The 16,257-nt window shown below is 33.6% G+C and overlaps 16 protein-coding genes across 16 annotated transcripts, besides 1 other annotated feature; 5 read left to right on the forward strand and 11 right to left on the reverse strand.

The window, feature by feature from the left end:
* Nucleotides 1-13,908: part of a mobile genetic element that runs on past the window's edge.
* Nucleotides 800-1,026, forward strand: TVAGG3_0314750 (P-loop containing nucleoside triphosphate hydrolases family; the record flags this gene model as incomplete). The annotated part of the gene is made up of 1 exon (XM_051229988.1): nucleotides 800-1,026. A coding segment is annotated over one exon (227 nt), but the record flags the coding sequence as incomplete, so codon positions are not given.
* On the forward strand, nucleotides 1,225-1,674 carry TVAGG3_0314760 (protein of unknown function, DUF4106 family; the record flags this gene model as incomplete). The annotated part of the gene is made up of 1 exon (XM_051229989.1): nucleotides 1,225-1,674. The coding sequence occupies one exon, from the start codon at nucleotides 1,225-1,227 to the stop codon at nucleotides 1,672-1,674; it is 450 nt and encodes a 149-aa protein (XP_051099719.1).
* Nucleotides 2,136-2,960, reverse strand: TVAGG3_0314770 (KilA, N-terminal/APSES-type HTH, DNA-binding family; the record flags this gene model as incomplete). Its single annotated transcript, XM_051229990.1, has 1 exon — nucleotides 2,136-2,960. One exon carries the CDS (start codon nucleotides 2,958-2,960, stop codon nucleotides 2,136-2,138), a length of 825 nt encoding a protein of 274 aa, XP_051099720.1.
* Nucleotides 3,039-3,365, reverse strand: TVAGG3_0314780 (organellar and viral DNA polymerase type B; the record flags this gene model as incomplete). Its single annotated transcript, XM_051229991.1, has 1 exon — nucleotides 3,039-3,365. A coding segment is annotated over one exon (327 nt), but the record flags the coding sequence as incomplete, so codon positions are not given.
* Nucleotides 4,241-5,155, reverse strand: TVAGG3_0314790 (organellar and viral DNA polymerase type B; the record flags this gene model as incomplete). The annotated part of the gene is made up of 1 exon (XM_051229992.1): nucleotides 4,241-5,155. One exon carries the CDS (start codon nucleotides 5,153-5,155, stop codon nucleotides 4,241-4,243), a length of 915 nt encoding a protein of 304 aa, XP_051099722.1.
* TVAGG3_0314800 (uncharacterized protein) lies at nucleotides 5,519-6,181 on the reverse strand (the record flags this gene model as incomplete). Its single annotated transcript, XM_051229993.1, has 1 exon — nucleotides 5,519-6,181. The coding sequence occupies one exon, from the start codon at nucleotides 6,179-6,181 to the stop codon at nucleotides 5,519-5,521; it is 663 nt and encodes a 220-aa protein (XP_051099723.1).
* Nucleotides 8,578-8,934, reverse strand: TVAGG3_0314810 (uncharacterized protein; the record flags this gene model as incomplete). The annotated part of the gene is made up of 1 exon (XM_051229994.1): nucleotides 8,578-8,934. One exon carries the CDS (start codon nucleotides 8,932-8,934, stop codon nucleotides 8,578-8,580), a length of 357 nt encoding a protein of 118 aa, XP_051099724.1.
* TVAGG3_0314820 (uncharacterized protein) lies at nucleotides 9,492-9,659 on the forward strand (the record flags this gene model as incomplete). The annotated part of the gene is made up of 1 exon (XM_051229995.1): nucleotides 9,492-9,659. One exon carries the CDS (start codon nucleotides 9,492-9,494, stop codon nucleotides 9,657-9,659), a length of 168 nt encoding a protein of 55 aa, XP_051099725.1.
* Nucleotides 9,776-10,636, reverse strand: TVAGG3_0314830 (uncharacterized protein; the record flags this gene model as incomplete). The annotated part of the gene is made up of 1 exon (XM_051229996.1): nucleotides 9,776-10,636. The coding sequence occupies one exon, from the start codon at nucleotides 10,634-10,636 to the stop codon at nucleotides 9,776-9,778; it is 861 nt and encodes a 286-aa protein (XP_051099726.1).
* Nucleotides 10,662-11,246, reverse strand: TVAGG3_0314840 (His-Me finger endonucleases family; the record flags this gene model as incomplete). The annotated part of the gene is made up of 1 exon (XM_051229997.1): nucleotides 10,662-11,246. The coding sequence occupies one exon, from the start codon at nucleotides 11,244-11,246 to the stop codon at nucleotides 10,662-10,664; it is 585 nt and encodes a 194-aa protein (XP_051099727.1).
* Nucleotides 11,648-12,232, reverse strand: TVAGG3_0314850 (phage tail repeat-like family; the record flags this gene model as incomplete). Its single annotated transcript, XM_051229998.1, has 1 exon — nucleotides 11,648-12,232. One exon carries the CDS (start codon nucleotides 12,230-12,232, stop codon nucleotides 11,648-11,650), a length of 585 nt encoding a protein of 194 aa, XP_051099728.1.
* On the reverse strand, nucleotides 12,252-12,407 carry TVAGG3_0314860 (uncharacterized protein; the record flags this gene model as incomplete). Its single annotated transcript, XM_051229999.1, has 1 exon — nucleotides 12,252-12,407. One exon carries the CDS (start codon nucleotides 12,405-12,407, stop codon nucleotides 12,252-12,254), a length of 156 nt encoding a protein of 51 aa, XP_051099729.1.
* Nucleotides 12,427-12,828, reverse strand: TVAGG3_0314870 (uncharacterized protein; the record flags this gene model as incomplete). Its single annotated transcript, XM_051230000.1, has 1 exon — nucleotides 12,427-12,828. The coding sequence occupies one exon, from the start codon at nucleotides 12,826-12,828 to the stop codon at nucleotides 12,427-12,429; it is 402 nt and encodes a 133-aa protein (XP_051099730.1).
* On the forward strand, nucleotides 13,397-13,804 carry TVAGG3_0314880 (uncharacterized protein; the record flags this gene model as incomplete). The annotated part of the gene is made up of 1 exon (XM_001319424.2): nucleotides 13,397-13,804. One exon carries the CDS (start codon nucleotides 13,397-13,399, stop codon nucleotides 13,802-13,804), a length of 408 nt encoding a protein of 135 aa, XP_001319459.2.
* Nucleotides 13,909-15,155: 1,247 nt separating the features above from the next.
* Nucleotides 15,156-16,004, forward strand: TVAGG3_0314890 (uncharacterized protein; the record flags this gene model as incomplete). The annotated part of the gene is made up of 1 exon (XM_001319426.1): nucleotides 15,156-16,004. One exon carries the CDS (start codon nucleotides 15,156-15,158, stop codon nucleotides 16,002-16,004), a length of 849 nt encoding a protein of 282 aa, XP_001319461.1.
* A 3-nt stretch (nucleotides 16,005-16,007) lies between these two features.
* TVAGG3_0314900 (serine threonine-protein phosphatase family) lies at nucleotides 16,008-16,250 on the reverse strand (the record flags this gene model as incomplete). Its single annotated transcript, XM_001319427.1, has 1 exon — nucleotides 16,008-16,250. One exon carries the CDS (start codon nucleotides 16,248-16,250, stop codon nucleotides 16,008-16,010), a length of 243 nt encoding a protein of 80 aa, XP_001319462.1.
* Nucleotides 16,251-16,257: the final 7 nt, after the last annotated feature.

The following is a 16,257-nucleotide window of genomic DNA, read 5'->3' on the forward strand; positions in this document are numbered from 1 at the left end:
GGAACATCGAACCAGTTAAGTTTGCTATTGTGACTAAAAATGGTGCGAAATTTGAAGACTTAGACATAGAAGGTTTGTTAACAGTCAAAGAAAGTTTTGACAGAAGTTTTCAAACCTTAAAGAAGGCAAAGCATACAAACTTGTTATACCTTATGAACCAAAGAAAGCAGACGACTATGAATATTATGAGTCTAAGATAGTTGAAGTTCAAGGTAAATTGGGTAAAAAGATTTTAGAGTCTAAGCCAGTGTTTGCTCTAAAGAGGAAGAGAACATTGACATTGACCCAGAAATGTTCTAAAAATAAAATTTTATTTTTACATGTCAAATTTCTTTTTCTCTGGTTCAGGTTCTTTCTTCTCTTCTTCTACTTTCTTTTCTTTCTTTTCTCTCTTCTTCTTTTCTGTGGAGTTATGTCAAACTTCTCAGAACCATATTTTTGTAAAAGTGCTTTGTCATTTAATAGCTCTTCTATTCTGTTTTCTATTTCATCTTCAAGAACAGCGCATGTGTCTTCTTTGCATTCTAAGAAGTTTTGTTGGACTTCATCTCTCCAAGAGGCGTCATCTCTGTCAACAAGTCTGTCATTGACAAATTTTAAGACTTCTCTGCTTAATGTTTTATGGTTCTTGTCATATTCCCAGAAACAGAACTTTAGAACAAATTCCCCTTTCTTGTTTACACTATGTAAGATTTTATGGTCGACAGATGTTTTTGCTGTCGAAAAGCTTGTCTCGAATATAAATAGCGAAATCGCTAGAACATTTTCTAAAAGATAAAAATTTTAATTTTTCTAAAAAATGTTAGAAAAAAAGTTTGCTGACATTGACAAGAAATTTGAGAATGTTTTAAACAAGAACAAGAGGAAGTTAGAAAATGCTCAGATAAAACCCATACATGACAAGTTCTTATTTGCTCAGAATGGTATAACAGGTCTAATCGCACCACCTGGGTCGGGTAAGACTTTCACTTATCTTAAAATGGCTGCACAACAACAAGAACTAGATGAGAAGAACCCATTCTATGAGTTAGTAGTCATTTGTAGTACTTCGGGTCAATTTGACCAAACAGTCAATTCGTTCAAAGATATTATAAAAAAGTCTAAGTTAGTATGTATAAAAGATACTGAGTGTTAGATTGGATAAAGAAGTACCAAAGAAGAGTTTTGAAGTACAATGCTATAAATGAGTATATAAACTCGAAGTTTAAAGACCCAAATGAGGAAATGCAGAGAATATTAGAGAAGAAACACTTCAGAAACAAACAGAAAGAGATAGAGTACATTTCGAAGAAATTGCAATCTTACGATTGGAAGACTTACCCTCACAGATGTCTTCTTATCTTAGATGATTTCGCCTCTCATCCTTTGTTAAAGAACAGAGAACAAGACATGTGTCGAATTCTTAAGAAGCTCAGACACTTTAACATCTCAGTTGTCATTTGTGTACAGACAGCCAAGAGTTTAAGTAAGGATGTAAAGAGAATACTTACTGATATCATACTTTTCCCCGGATTGTCCGAAGACGATTTCATGGAACTTATGAAAGAGTCCATGGCAGGTAAGTTTGACAGACATGAACTATGGGAGAAGTACAAAGTCATACAAGACCCTCATACTTCTTTCAGAATTCATATCTACGCGAACAAAGTTCAAATTGTAAAAAGTCAAGCGTAAAAAATGTAAGTGTTTGAGTCTTAGTCTGTTGTGGTGCTGGGGCTGTCGGTTCTTCTGGCTTTGGAAGACATTCAGGAAGAGGAACGTCGGACATTCGTTTGTGTCCTGTCGGATGGAAGGACTTTTCCAGTTGTCGGGAAAATATTTTCCTGTCGGAAGGAAATTTTTTTCCTGTTGGAAGGAAAAATTTTTCCTGAACTTCGACCAAAAAGTTCTCAATTTTCGAAAATTTGAATGGTTTACGGACGAACAACAGGAAATTTTTTTCCAGTTGTCAGGAAATTTTTTTCCAGTTGTCAGGAAATTTTTTTCCTGTTGTCGGGAAATTTTCCTATCGGAAGGAAATTTTTTTCCTGTTGGAAGGAAGGACTCGGAATGCCAGAAGGATTTGACAAGACAATTTACCTTATAGAGCTACCTGAGCCATCTTTGGTGTCAAGCTTGAAAAATAAATGGTTCATCTACTCTGCTTGTTTGAAGTTGTCAAAATACTCTGTTATTTTTTCCTTTAACAATGGCAAATCTTCTTTGAATGTAAGTATTGTACAACCTTTCATATCATAGTGTGTTTGAGGTAACGTATCTTGAACTATCTGTTTAACATCTTCATTCGGTGTCATTGAAATCGGTAAGTTTTCGCGATAGAACCAATTTCTGTCAGATTTGTAAATCTTAGCAAGGTCGTAAAAGCTTTTGTTGTTTCTTCTGACTAAATGCAACATAACCATATCTCTGTCTTCTTCATTTTCCATCTCTTCAGTGTAAATCATATACTTATAGTTCTTTTCCTTTCCTTTTGGTACCGAACGTGGTATTCTTTTCTGTATGGTTTTGTCTTTTGCTTCAATGACTTCATCTTTTGCTTCAAGCTTGTTCTCTAGCTCTTCACGTTCTTGTCTATGAATTTCGTCAAGAAGTTTGTAAACATGCCATGCATAACGAGGTGAAGCCCACATTGCAACAGCATTTACAAGAAGTCTATGTACATACCAACCTCTCAAACCAGGAGCCAAATTTTTACGATTTTCATGTGTTTTATGCAAGACCGAAAAAAGTCGGTCTAGAGAAATTTCACTCAAAAGTTCTTGTGTGCTTTGGTTTTTGAACCAGTCGTCTGCGTGTTTAGTGTCTGGAGCAAAACATGCTGTCAAAATACTTCGCATTTGGTACATGTCATCTTTGACCGAACGAATGAGACGTAACTGTTTGTTATACTGAACCCACTCATATTCTTCATCTATAGCTTCATGAACGATAGCAGTTGTTGTGTTCTCTGATGTTGACATATCTGTCTTTACATACAAAATAAAAAAATAAAATTAGCGTTATTTTCTATCTTGTATAAAAGACCAAAAATAAACGCTTTACATGTATTTTTCAGCAACTTCGTCAAATAATTTTATAGCACTATCTATCTCATCTACTTCAAACGTTTCTTTACCTTTTCTAGGAGCACCATACATTTTCTCAAACTTTTCAAGTAGTTCTGTTTCAGCAGCTCTCATATCATTTACAAACACAACCTTAACTCTATTGACTGTATTGTCATATCTTTGAGTTATATTAAATGTTCTTCCTATCTTATATCTCTTTGTATTGAAGTCCTTCGGTTTCTGAACGATGTAAAGTAAGCCTTCACTGCAACGTTCCGTATCGAATGAACCATATGTTATGAAATTATATCCAACAACTGGGTCTAACCATAACAAAACTATTGGTATAAGACTTTTGTCTATAAGATATGCTCTTGTTCCATAGAATCTTACCGATATCATAAGCTCAGGATTTCTTGTCAAAATTTTCTGAGTTGAAGCATTTCTAACCCAGTCCTTTGCTTTCTTTTCAGATAGTGTTAGAATGTCTGACAAAGAATATTTGTTGTATTTCTTTGAGTATCTTACGTTTAAATCACCAATTCTAACCACTTTGGTGTCATTGTCTATCTTTTTAACTGTTTCAAACTCAATGTTTAACATTTCCTGTTCTTACATACAAAATAAAAAAATAAAAAAAAATAAAACTAACTTTTTTTTCTATCTTGTATAAAAGATATGATTTCATAGAGTTTTTTTACGAAGTGTAAAAGTTCTCTTCGTCAAAAAAATACAGTTATATCATGATTTTTGGTCATTTTTTCACGATTTCATAGAGTTTTTTTACGAAGTGTAAAAGTTCTCTTCGTCAAAAAAATACAGTTATATAATGAAATTTGGTCATTTTTTCAGCAAAAATATATTTTAGGGTAGATGGTTAGATCTCACCCGTTTTCTCACCTCTTTTCTCACCTCTTGAATTTTCATGAATTTCTTCGTAAATGTTTTGTTAAGATTTCATCGTCAATGTTTTGTTAAGATTTCATCGTCAATGAGTGTAAATGACCCAAAAATATATTTTAGGGTAGATGGTTAGATCTCACCCGTTTTCTCACCTCTTTTCTCACCCCATATGTCCTTACTGAAAAAGTATATGTTCCATATGTCATTTTACTCAGAATTCAATAAAAATATATTTTAGGTGAAGAGGTGAGATCTCACCCGTTTTCTCACCTCTTTTCTCACCTCTTTTTTCACAAGCGTCTTACATGAATTGTACGATGTATATTTGAAATTCTAAACAATTTTGTGGCTTCGATTTCCTCTGTCAGTACATCGAATGTTTTAACAATGCCGAAGGTTTCTTTATATTTCTTCTTGACATCTGAAAGAAGGAAATCGTCAGCAGTTGGATAGTTTTTGTTCAGAAATGTCAACATGTCCATTTTATCTTCTGCTGGTTTCTCTACTTCTTTCTTTAAGTCTGCATAGTCGTTTCTCATACGTTCTATCTCTTTGACGGAGTAGTTATATTTCCTCATTGCTGCTTTACATTTTGAACATTGTGGGTTCATTTTAGCATTGTACATTGAAATTTGTCCTGCTAAAACAACTAAGGCGTCAATGGTTTTCTTTAACTCAAAAGTTGCGGGTTTTATCTGTTCATTCCATACCTTACCTCTTCTATCTTCATCTCTTATCTGCCATACACACTCAGCAACTAACGAAACAAAGTTGTCGTAGGTCTTAAACTCCCCAGATTTATATATGTCAGAGATGTTCTTATATAACATGTCGCAGTCTTTGTCCATGACTTTGTGGTTGCAATGAAATCCAAGAAACTCATAGTTTACCTTACGTATGAACTTCTTTATTTCTACTGAGTCAGTCAGTCTGACTTCTATTTCATCGAATTCAGGAATAGTGAGCTTTTGTTGTTGTATTTCAGGAAGTTTAGGCAAATGGTCAATAATATCCTGCATTTCATAAAGATACTGTCCATTTGTTTCATCTTTCGCACTACAGTTTAGATCTCCTTGGAGAAGTTCTTGCTTTATCTTCTGGATTTCTGTTTCGAAAGTATATGAAGAAGGAATGAAGCTTTTCATTTCTACTAACATTGAAGTTGGGTTCATGACTAACGAGTTTGGTGCTGTTGTTGCTAACATGTTCTTACAATAAAAATAAAAAATATTTTTTTAAAAAAACTAACTTTATTTTTTATTTCGGGAAAATTCATGAAAATTCAAGAGGGTGAGAAAAGAGGTGAGAAAACAGGTGAGATCTCACCTCTTCACCTAAAATATATTTTTGTCGAATTCAGCACAAAATTCATGAAAATTCAACGGGTGAAAAAACAGGTGAGAAAAGAGGTGAGATCTCACCTCTTCACCTAAAATATATTTTTGTCGAATTCTGTATAAAATTCATGAAAATTCAACGGGTGAAAAAACAGGTGAGAAAACAGGTGAGATCTCACCTCTTCACCTAAAATATATTTTTGCTGAATTCAATAAAAATAAATGGTTCATTTACTCACAATATTTTTGTACAAAACGACCCCAAACTTTTAACTTCTTTTCTGCAGCTTCTAATGCTATCTTAGCGAGTTCATATTCTCTAAATTCTCTCTTTAAATCTTCTTGTTCCCATTGGTCTAGTTCGTATGGAGAGTCTCTATAACCATAACATATCTCACGTTCATGTTCTATTTGTTTTTCGCACATTTTTCTAACTTCTTCTTCGAACAAAGGTTTTGCATTCTCTACTGTATCTTCAAGTTCTTCTTCATCTAATTTCTCATGAACTTTCTTGTCTATGGAGTCCAGAATTTTTCCAACTGCTATACAATATTTTGGAGAAGCCCACATTGCTATATAGTTTAGAAGTCTTGGGTCTACATACGTTCCTCTAACCTGTTTGATTTCATCCGGAATTCCTGCATGAACTTTGTATAAAAAGCAACCGTCGAAATTCTTCCGGTTGGTATATTCTTCACAAAATGCCTTATAATACTCTTCCCAGGACTTATTTTCCAACAACTTTCTAAAGTCTTTCCTAAACTGCTGACACATATTTGTTGCATTTATATAACCATCCTTGTCTCTACGTAAGACTTCAATACCGTTGTAAGTGCCTTTTGTGAATGTTTCGCCATTAGATTTGTTCGTGAACGTTTTTGCTTCGACTGACATTTCTGTTCTTACAATAAAAATAAAAAATATTTTTTTAAAAAAACTCACTTTTTTTCTATCTTAAGGATACCCTTACGTGTCAGATTTTTTGCGCATACGAAGAAGTCATGCTAGACATGAGCTATAAACCTGAAATTTTCGCAACATATTTAAAACTTTTTAAACTACAATACACTTTAATATTCAAGAACAAAAATATTCTTTTTAGAAATTACATAATTATTTTATGTGAAATCTATATAAAAACATATTTTGCGAGCGTAACTTTTTTCTTTATAAGCACCTTATATGACTGATAAACTGTGAAGGCATATAATTGTTAATTCATAGAGTTGATATGTTTCCAAAATTGAGAGGAAATTTGAAAATTGAATACCCTTTCAATTCAATTTTCAAAAGATATCAGCTCCTTCAATAATTGAAGGACGATTTTGATCATTTGCTCTTAAAACAAGTATGCCATGGAGAAAAAAATTACGCTCCCAAATCTGAAATATAACTATCATATAAAAAAATTAAATTTCTAATTTTTTACTCTATAGATATTATTGGCCACTTGTGTAATGCATAAAAGTTTATTTCATATGCATACATTTGGAAGTATGGGAGACGAGGGAAATTACTTCTATGAGGCACTAGGATTTTTAAAAATTTCTCTATCGGACTCACCATTCAATTTCTCGAAAATTAAAAAAAAATCAATAATAGCTAAAATGTATTATGCATAACAAATTTTAATGTTACACGGTATTTTTTGAACTTCATGACATGAATTTTCTTTATATTATTTTTTTTTGGATTTTCTATGATTTATGCGATAGGCTGGAACAACATTGTAAGTGCAATGATATCATTTATAGAGAAATCTAAAACTTCAGCATTCAGAACTCGCAACCACAAAAATATTCATTTGCTAAGTAAGTAAAGTTGATTAAGTTCGACACTTAGCTTTTATACGTAAAACCAAGTGTGTATTGTTATTTCTTGTTAAATTATTGAGAAAAAAATAAATTGTAAGAGAAACGATACTGATTATTGAAATAATATTGAGGGTAGCTGCAGATTTCTTCATTTACATGCCGGAAATTTGTTAATCTTGGTTTTCTATCATAAAATCTGTCGAAGAATCTAAAAACGGAGATATGAAATAGAGATCATGTAAATCTAGAGTATCCTGTCAGAAAAATAGACTAAGCATGTAACCCTTTTTTGGTCATAAACACTTTTTACCACTTAGTCATACAGATGATCATTAAATTTAAACGAGCACTTTTGTCAGAATTTATTCTTTTACAAAGACAGAAGATTTTAGTATTATTTAATATTAGTGCTGTAGCAAAATTCAAAAAATGGTGAAAATTCAGTGAATTTGTGAATTCACATTTTTTTCGACATTTTTCTTGATATATCCATGCACATTAAGAACACAGCTTTGATACGCTTAAAAAAGTATATTTCATATGAAATTGTTAAAGAAATAAACAATTTATATAAAAATTGCACTTATGGGCAGTTTAGATATATAATTTATATATAACATATATACAAATCCATAGACAAAGTGCAATAACTACAATGTTGTAGAAAATTACAGCAGAAATACTGACTTTTTGAAGGATAATAAGAATTCTTCTAAATGTTGTATTTTTATAATTTGATTGATTTTTTTTACTATTTCATTAATCTTTTATGAATAATAATTATTTTTAATATATGTGCTATTAAAATTTCAAATTTTGACTAATATATCTAAGTTATCTGAACGAAACATTTAGAAAATATCATACTTACATTGAAATAGCAAGTAGAGCATATTAATAGCAAGTTTCTTGGCTTTATATCTATCATCTATTGTTGTTTGATCAAACAAAATTCACTCTATTATATGGTGTCAATTAATTAAAAACAATTTTTAATAGTTATTTATTTAGTGCGAATAAGTGCAAACTCATAAATGAATAACTTAATAGTAGAAATGAATTATCTGATATAAATCTCACATTTTGTCCATCAGAAATACTTTAATTGCATACGCATAACTATTAGTAATACGTCTGGAGTGTCAATTAATAACAATCCCACAACAAGTAAAATTCAGATTTTTATTAAACTTATTTTTTTCCTAAAAGTTTTCTCAAATTACTATATATACATATGTGGATAAAATAATAGTAATATTGTAAAAAATTAGATAATTTTTTTTATTTGAGAACCTCTCAAAAGTTCATTCAATTTATCAATTGTTTCAGTTTGATGTATATTCATTTCTGGAGCCTAAAACTTTAGCAATCATGACAATATCATATTCTCTTTCTAACTACGCAATGTAAGGGTATCCTTAAGGAAATTCAAGAGGGTGAAAAAACAGGTGAGAAAACGGGTGAGATCTCACCTCTTCACCTAAAATATATTTTTTGGTCCGGGAACAACTTTCTCTCAATTGGGGCTGTAGCATACTCTTTGCGTAAACGGTTCAGACCTTCTTCGAACTCTTGGTCTCTCTTCGATTGGGATTGAGATTGGAATTGCTGGGGTGGAGCTTGCTGGAACATCCAAGGGTTGGGGAAGTAAGGCATAGGCTGAGGAGGGTAGTTCGGGAAGCCTTGTGGTGGGTAGTAACCTTGAGGTGGAAATTGGTAGTAATTCGGAGGTACTTGCTGGAACTGAGGTTGTTGTGGTTGCTGAGGTGCAGGGGCTGGTGCTTTAGGTTCTTCTGGCTTGGGAATGGACTCGGTTGGTGGGACGTCGGACATTCGTTTGTGGCTTAACCGTCGGACCACAACGATAAAAATCTCTGCTACTAGCAGTACTTTTACTGACAGTAGCAGTACTTTTACTGACAGTAGCAGTACTTTTACTGACAGTAGCAGTACTTTTACTGACAGTAGCAGTACTTTTTCTGACAGTAGCAGTACTTTTACTGACAGTAGCAGTACTTTATCGTCGAAAACCCTCTCAAATTTTCCTTTTTACTGACAGTAGCAGTACTTTTACTGACAGTAGCAGTACTTTTACTGACAGTAGCAGTACTTTTACTGACAGTAGCAGTACTTTTTCTGACAGTAGCAGTACTTTTACTGACAGTAGCAGTACTTTTTCTGACAGTAGCAATGGTCGAGGTCGAGCCATTAGATGAGGCAATTTACCTTATAGAGAGAAATGAAGTTGTTAAGCAGTACTTGGGCAAGGTCATGAAGCCAACAAGTCCCTCGGCTTCTGGTTGTCTGGAAGAGGTGCGCTGAAAATCGAAATTGAAACCGGAATTCCAATTCAAATACCAGAAAACACTCCTGTAGACGACATAAAGGAGATGAAGAAAGAAGCTCTTCTCAAGTTCTTTGCAAAGCGCCCATGGATACAACTTCCAAACAGAGAGAGTCCAATTCCACGAATTATACAAATTCTCAGAGCACTGTTCCACTTCTCGGGTCAGCCGTTCTACATAACCTCAGAAGGCGACATCCAACCAGTTCAGTAAACATCTCATTTTAACTCACTTTTTTCTATCTTAAGGAAATTCATGAAAATTCAAGAGGGTGAAAAAACAGGTGAGAAAACAGGTGAGATCTCACCACTTCACCTAAACTTTATTTTTCAATACTTTTTCAGCACTTTTCCGTAGTTGTATATGAAAGACAATTCGAGATAAAAGTCATAGTACAATGGTATAATATGCTGCACACCGTTTGTTGTGAACCAAACTTGAAAGTCAGAGAAACTGTTACTAGGTGGTTCGTAGAATTTAGAAGCAAAGTCATAAAAGTCCTTACCAATACAAAGAAAACTGTTGTTGCTTGAACTGAAACTTGCATGACACATGACATTTTGAGGGTCAAACACGTTTCTATAAACTGTCAAATCTGCTGGTGGAAGTATAAATTTAAATGGACCATCTGGTGGTAATGGTTCGTTCTGGTTTAGTAACCGAAGAAATTGTGCCCAAGAACGTTTGTCTACTCCCCAATATAAAAACTCTGTATCTCTTGGAGGGTTAATTTCAATCTTTTGAAATGAAACTGTGGAGTTCATCTTGTCATATTCTAGTTTCAGATAGTACGTTCCATTTAGTAAAGAGTCGTATTTTTCTTGAAATTCCCAGTAGTATTTGTTTATTTGAGTTTGAAAGTCATTTAGAGTTTTTTCAAGACTTTCGTCTGAACGAATTGTAAAGATTCTCATTTCGTCAAATTTGTCTATTAGACCATCAGAACCTTTATACTGCCCATGAAAATATACTGCGAACATAAACGCGTTAGTTCTATTTGAAAACAAAACTCTTCTAAATCCTATTGCCTTTGCATCTGAAGGACTTTGAAGCCAACGAATTGGATAGTTAAATCTGTAAGCTCCGGATGAAATTTCTTCATCTGAAATATTCCTACCAGCATTTGTAAAGATATAGTCTAACGGTTTTGTATCTGCTACTTTTGTTCTTTGTTTTTCAACCTGAAGCATTTAATATATGTAAAAATATACTGTTTTAAAATGGTATGCCATATAGCTTCTTGAATTTGTTAAGAAGTATTTGAACGTTTTTTCCATCTGTATCTCTAGTGTTTACATAAGCATAGCCTTCCTTAGTAAAATATACTTGTAATTTCCTATAGTTTACGCCGGTATAAAAGTAGAAAGAGTCTTGTTCTTCGCTATAGTAGTAAAACTCAAACGTATGCTTGCCATAGTCTGTAATTTCAATTGTTTCATCTTCTAGTTCGTCGACAAATTCGAATACAATATCTCGAAATTTGCTTTTGTTCTTATTGTTTTCAGAACAAGTGACCCAACGTAAGTTTTCAAGTCTATTGTCGTTTCTTATACGGTTTATATGGTCTACAAAAGGTAAATTGTTAGGATTCAGTATAAAATGAGTTGCAATGACAACATGTTTAAAATAGCGTTTTCCACCAATCCTCATCATAGCATATCCGTCATTTTGCTCCCATTCGCTTAAAACTCTTTTTGTCTTTTTTTTTCTGACTTCAAATGACTCATAACAGTGAATTTCATATTTCTCATCTAACAAACAAGTTTCCCAACGGTCTTCTCCAACAAACTCAGCGTACATTTCAAATAAAATAAAAAAATATTTTTTTAAAAATATATTGTTTAAAATGGTATGCCATTTCATATTTCTCATCTAATTTCTCATGAACTTTCTTGTCTATGTTTTGTCAAGACTTTCTTGTCTATGTTTTGTCAAGACTTCTTCATCTAATTTCTCATGAACTTCATCGTCTATGTTTTGTCAAGACTTCTTCATCTAATTTCTCATGAACTTTCATCGTCAATGTTTTGTCAAGACTTCTTCATCTAATTTCTCATGAACTTTCATCGTCTAATTTCTCATGAACTTCATCGTATATGTTTTGTCATGACTTTCATCGTCTAACAAACAAGTTTCCCAACGGTCGTCTCCAACAAAACTCAGCGTACAGTTCAAATAAAAATAAAAATATACTGTTTTCTTTACTTTACATAACCTCCTGCTACCATAAGCCTTTGACGCCAACCCATACCAGCTAATGAAGGTTGACTTGGTTTAGTATTAAAACTAACCTTTGGTTTTGGTTTATCTTCAGTTTTTGGCTCACCTTCTTCTATTGGTTTTTCGTCACTTTTCGGTTCACCTGACTTTACCTCACTTGCTGGAATAGTTGTGTCGTCAACATCTTCATAAATATCATATGCCATTTGTTTTTGTTTTCCTTTCAACTTTTTGTGTTTGTTGTAAAGTTTAGAATATTTCGACTCTAAGTCAATGAGATGTTCTATAATGAACTGTTGGTCAGTGAAGTAAACTTTTCCATCTGTTGTCTCGAAAGCTCCTTCAGACTTCAATATTTTATTTGTGAGAGTCTGTTTCTTTTTTGAGATACTTGCCGTTCCATTTTTATGAAAAGTGACTTTGTAGTTAGGGTTTGTATTTCCAGACCTGGCACTTTCTATTATTGAATTTTTCTCTTCATCTGTAAGTTCTTTGACAGGTTTTGACAATGGTTCTGAACTTTTTGTTTGTGGTGTCAAATCTACCGTTTCAATTTCTTCCGTCATTTCATCTCAGTAAAAAATTTTAGTTTGGTTTGTTTTCAACTGGTTGTTTAGGTTTTTTAAGTCGGTCTAAAACTTCCTGAGGTATAGGAAGAACTTGACAAACACGTGGTGGTGTAACTGCTGGAAGTCGACAAATCCATCTTGAACCCATTTGTCTCAAAGCTGTATTGTTCATTTCATCTCAGTAAAAAAATTTACATTCCCCACGTTTGAGGCGGTTGAGGTTGGTTATTGTTTACCCACTGTTGTGCATGGTTATATCCTCTGTTAAAGAATCTTTCACCTTGGTCCATATAGTGCCCTGCTTGGTTATAGTAGTCATTTGCTTTGTTATAGTAGTTTCCTGCTTGTCTTCCTACATTGTCCATCCATCCTTGAACTTTTCCTCTTGTTTCAGGATTTGGAATAAGATTTGTTGCATCTCGTGCTACCTCCCAACCTTTCTGTACAGTTTGTATAATAGGTTGTGCTTTCTCTTTCAGTATACCTAATGTACTCAAAATCTTCCTTCCAATTCCAAATGCACCTCTGGCTATTGTTCCCACTGCGGGTAAAAATCTAGATGCGACTCCTGCTAATGCGCCAAATAAACCCATTTCTTATGGGTTAAAAATGACGAATTCAAACAAGGACCCCTATGTTTCTAAGGCAACAAAGAAAGCACTCATGGTAAAAATCTTTAGTTCAACACCAAATGCTTGGTTTATGGATATCTTGGAAAACATTCCGAGAGTTAGAACAGATGGACCACCATACTGGCTAATATTTGTTGGTCAAAACACAAGATACTGTGAAGCCATACCATTACAGTCCAAAAATATTTTAGATGTGAAAACTGCTTTGACAATATTCGTTGACAAATACCATCCAACAAAACTGACATCTGACTATGAAAGTTCTTTCAAATCAGATGATATTAAAAACTATCTGCGTTCAAAAAATGTAAACCAATATTTCATTGTCGACCAAAACCATTCTGCTCTTGGTGTCATTGACAGTTGTATAAAAATCTTAAGAGACTTAAACCAACCACAAGGTGGTGAAGCAAATGAAATGTCATATGACGACAAATATAGACACTTCTCCATGGCAAAGATGAGACAAGTTTTAAATATTTACAATAGCCGTAAACAAAAAGGTTTGGGAAACCACTCCCCCGAAGAAATGAAAAACAACCCTGACTTAGAGAAAGACTATATATTTAACAATTTAGTCAAAAGAGACAAACAAGAAAGAATGCCGGGCTTCAAACTTCAGAAAGGTGACAAAGTAAAAATAGAAATACCTAAACGCGACCCATATGAAAATACTATTGACTATGACAACAACAAGTACCCGACAGGTACTCACATTCGTGTTCGTAAAAATAGAAGAAAGTATACAAGAGAATATTATGAAGTTTTAGGCAAACATGGCAAAATGTACAGACTGCAAGCAGAAGATAAAACTACTATTGTCAGACCTCGTTTCAAACTTGTTAAGGTTCAAGGTGGTATACTTTCAAAGACAGTTCCTAACAAATATAAGACAACTCCTGACGAATATGCTAAAGAAGTTGAAAATGACGACTAAGCAATTCTATACCATGCGTAAACTGTCATGTAAGGTGGCATGTAGTCTTTACTTTGTCCCGTTGTTTGCGTATACCCTGAAACGAAATGTGTATGGTTTCCTCCTACCTCAGTGTTACTCAGGAAACAATTATAGCAAACTGAACGTTGTCTTTAACATCATATCCTTTACCTTTTGTCATTCCTGTCCAATCCCAATATTTATGCCTATGCCCACCTTCTTGAGATGTAGTTAAACTTACGTAGTGACTGTGCGCAGGTAAATTTGCACCTGAAATCGTTTTACTTCCACCTGTTTCCTTTGAAGAGTTTGCACAATACAAAAACCTGTCGACTATTTGAGTCCAAGTTCCAAAACCAAGTACTACTTCTGGTCTGGTAGAGTTCATTGACGTATAAATAGAACCTATAGGATATACTGTTTGAAGTATTTCTGTCTTTAATGTTTGAAGCTCTGTTTTGTCAGCTTTTTTATCATATAAATCTTGAGCAGTGAATTTAACATTGTTTTCATCCTCCATGACATAGACATTTCTACATCTAGTGTATTTCATCGTCGTTATGTCTTCCTCCGATGTTAAACCTTGTGGAAAGTTAGGAGGTTTCCAATATAATGCATCCCCACCAGTTCCATCAGCTCCTTCAACCGTTCCTTCAATATTTTCTATACCAACAGTTGTAAAACTTGTATGTGTATGGTTCTTATCTGCTTTCTTTTCAAGGCTAACGTTTAAGTCTGTTATTTCAGAAGATGTATGTGTATGTCCAACGTCACTTTTCCTGTTTAAGGTTTCTTGTAAGTTTGTAATATTTGCAATGGTATGTGTATGAGTCTTATTTGCTTTTGTCTCTAAGGTTTCTTGTAAGTTTGTAATATTTGCAATGGTATGTGTATGAGTCTTTTTAGAATATTCGTTTTCAGCTCTTGTCACTTCACTTGACATTTTATTGTCAACATATGTTTTATCTGCTTTCTTTTCAACATCCTCTTTTGTTGCATATGTTGCATCTGCTCTGTCATGTTCTTCTTGAACTTTTTCAATGACATACTCTTTGTCAGCTTTGTTGTCAATATCTGCTTTCAAAAGAAGTTCATCTATAGGTTTCTCGTTTAAAGTTCCTTTTGTTGGATTTATACAGACAGTATGGTTCTTATTGTCTTGAAACAGAAACTCATCTGTCATTGGGTTCATTGTCAGTTTTAAGTTTCCTTCTTTCAATGACTCAGATATCTTAGAATAGTTTGAAAAGTTTGTTGTGTTCTTATTTAGAGCTTGCACAATGAGTTGTCGGTTGTGTTGTATTTCTCTCATAGACGCTGTTTCTTTCGACATTTTTATTCTAGATAAAATATGCTTTCAATAGAAAAAGAAAATTCAAGAGTTGCTACAACTAAACCATTAGATGAACTTTTTACTAATGTCGGTCAAAAGTTTGAGACAGAGACCGTAAAGCATGAAGGCTATCGTTTTGACTACCCACTAAGATGGTTAAGAGACCCATCCGTCACAAAAGCTATTGGCTTTCGTAGAATGAAGTTCATTTCAGAAGCCATACATGGTTTCCCATTTACGGTCGGTTTTGAAGTTCGATACTATAACAAAGAAAAACGTACGTATGAGAAATTTGAACAGGGAAAACTTTTACAAGTGAATTTGCTTGTAAACTTAGAAACAACTCTTCAAGCTTTTCAAGAAAAAATAAACGATATCTATCTCGAATATGCAAAACAGTATAACATTGACGAAGGAGAGTACCATCTCGATATTATATATGACAGGAAAAATGCAACTGTTAAAATCGATAGAATAGAAGACCTTGGAGAAAACGTTTATATTTCTACAAAATATAACAACTTGGCATGGTATAGATTTTTGAGGATGTTAAATCAGCCTGCAGAATATCCAGTACACCCGAACTTTTATGAAGTCGAAAACCCTAATGGAACATATGAAAATGTTTTCGACCAAGATGCTATTATAGTTCATGCTTCATTTTCTGGTGCACAAAACTCTTTTTTATGCTTGGCAAATGACTTTTACGAAAAACCTACAAAGCTATATGAACCGCCGAGTGGAAGTATTTCAGACTTTCAAGTATGGTTTACTACAGATGGAAGAAAGAGAATAATTCCATTATACCACGCGTTTTACTTAGAACTTAGTTTCATATACAACTACTATCGAACGGTAAAAATATAATTTTTAATACGGTTGAGGTGTTGGATTTGGTTGCCAACTAGACTGTGGTGCAGGTTCAGGCTGTTGTATAACAGGAGCTTGTTCTTCTGGTTCAGGGTCTTTAGGTATAATACCAACGAACTGACCTACTCTTTTACCAATATTTTTGACTCCGTTCCAAATTCCTCTTCCGACAGATTTTATTCCATTCCATATACCTCTTCCAACATTTCGAAAGAAGTTTCCTATTCTTCCAAAGAAACCCATTTTACTA

Source organism: Trichomonas vaginalis, chromosome V (assembly GCF_026262505.1).
Source record: "Trichomonas vaginalis G3 chromosome V, whole genome shotgun sequence".
NCBI classification, from domain to species: domain Eukaryota; phylum Parabasalia; order Trichomonadida; family Trichomonadidae; genus Trichomonas; species Trichomonas vaginalis.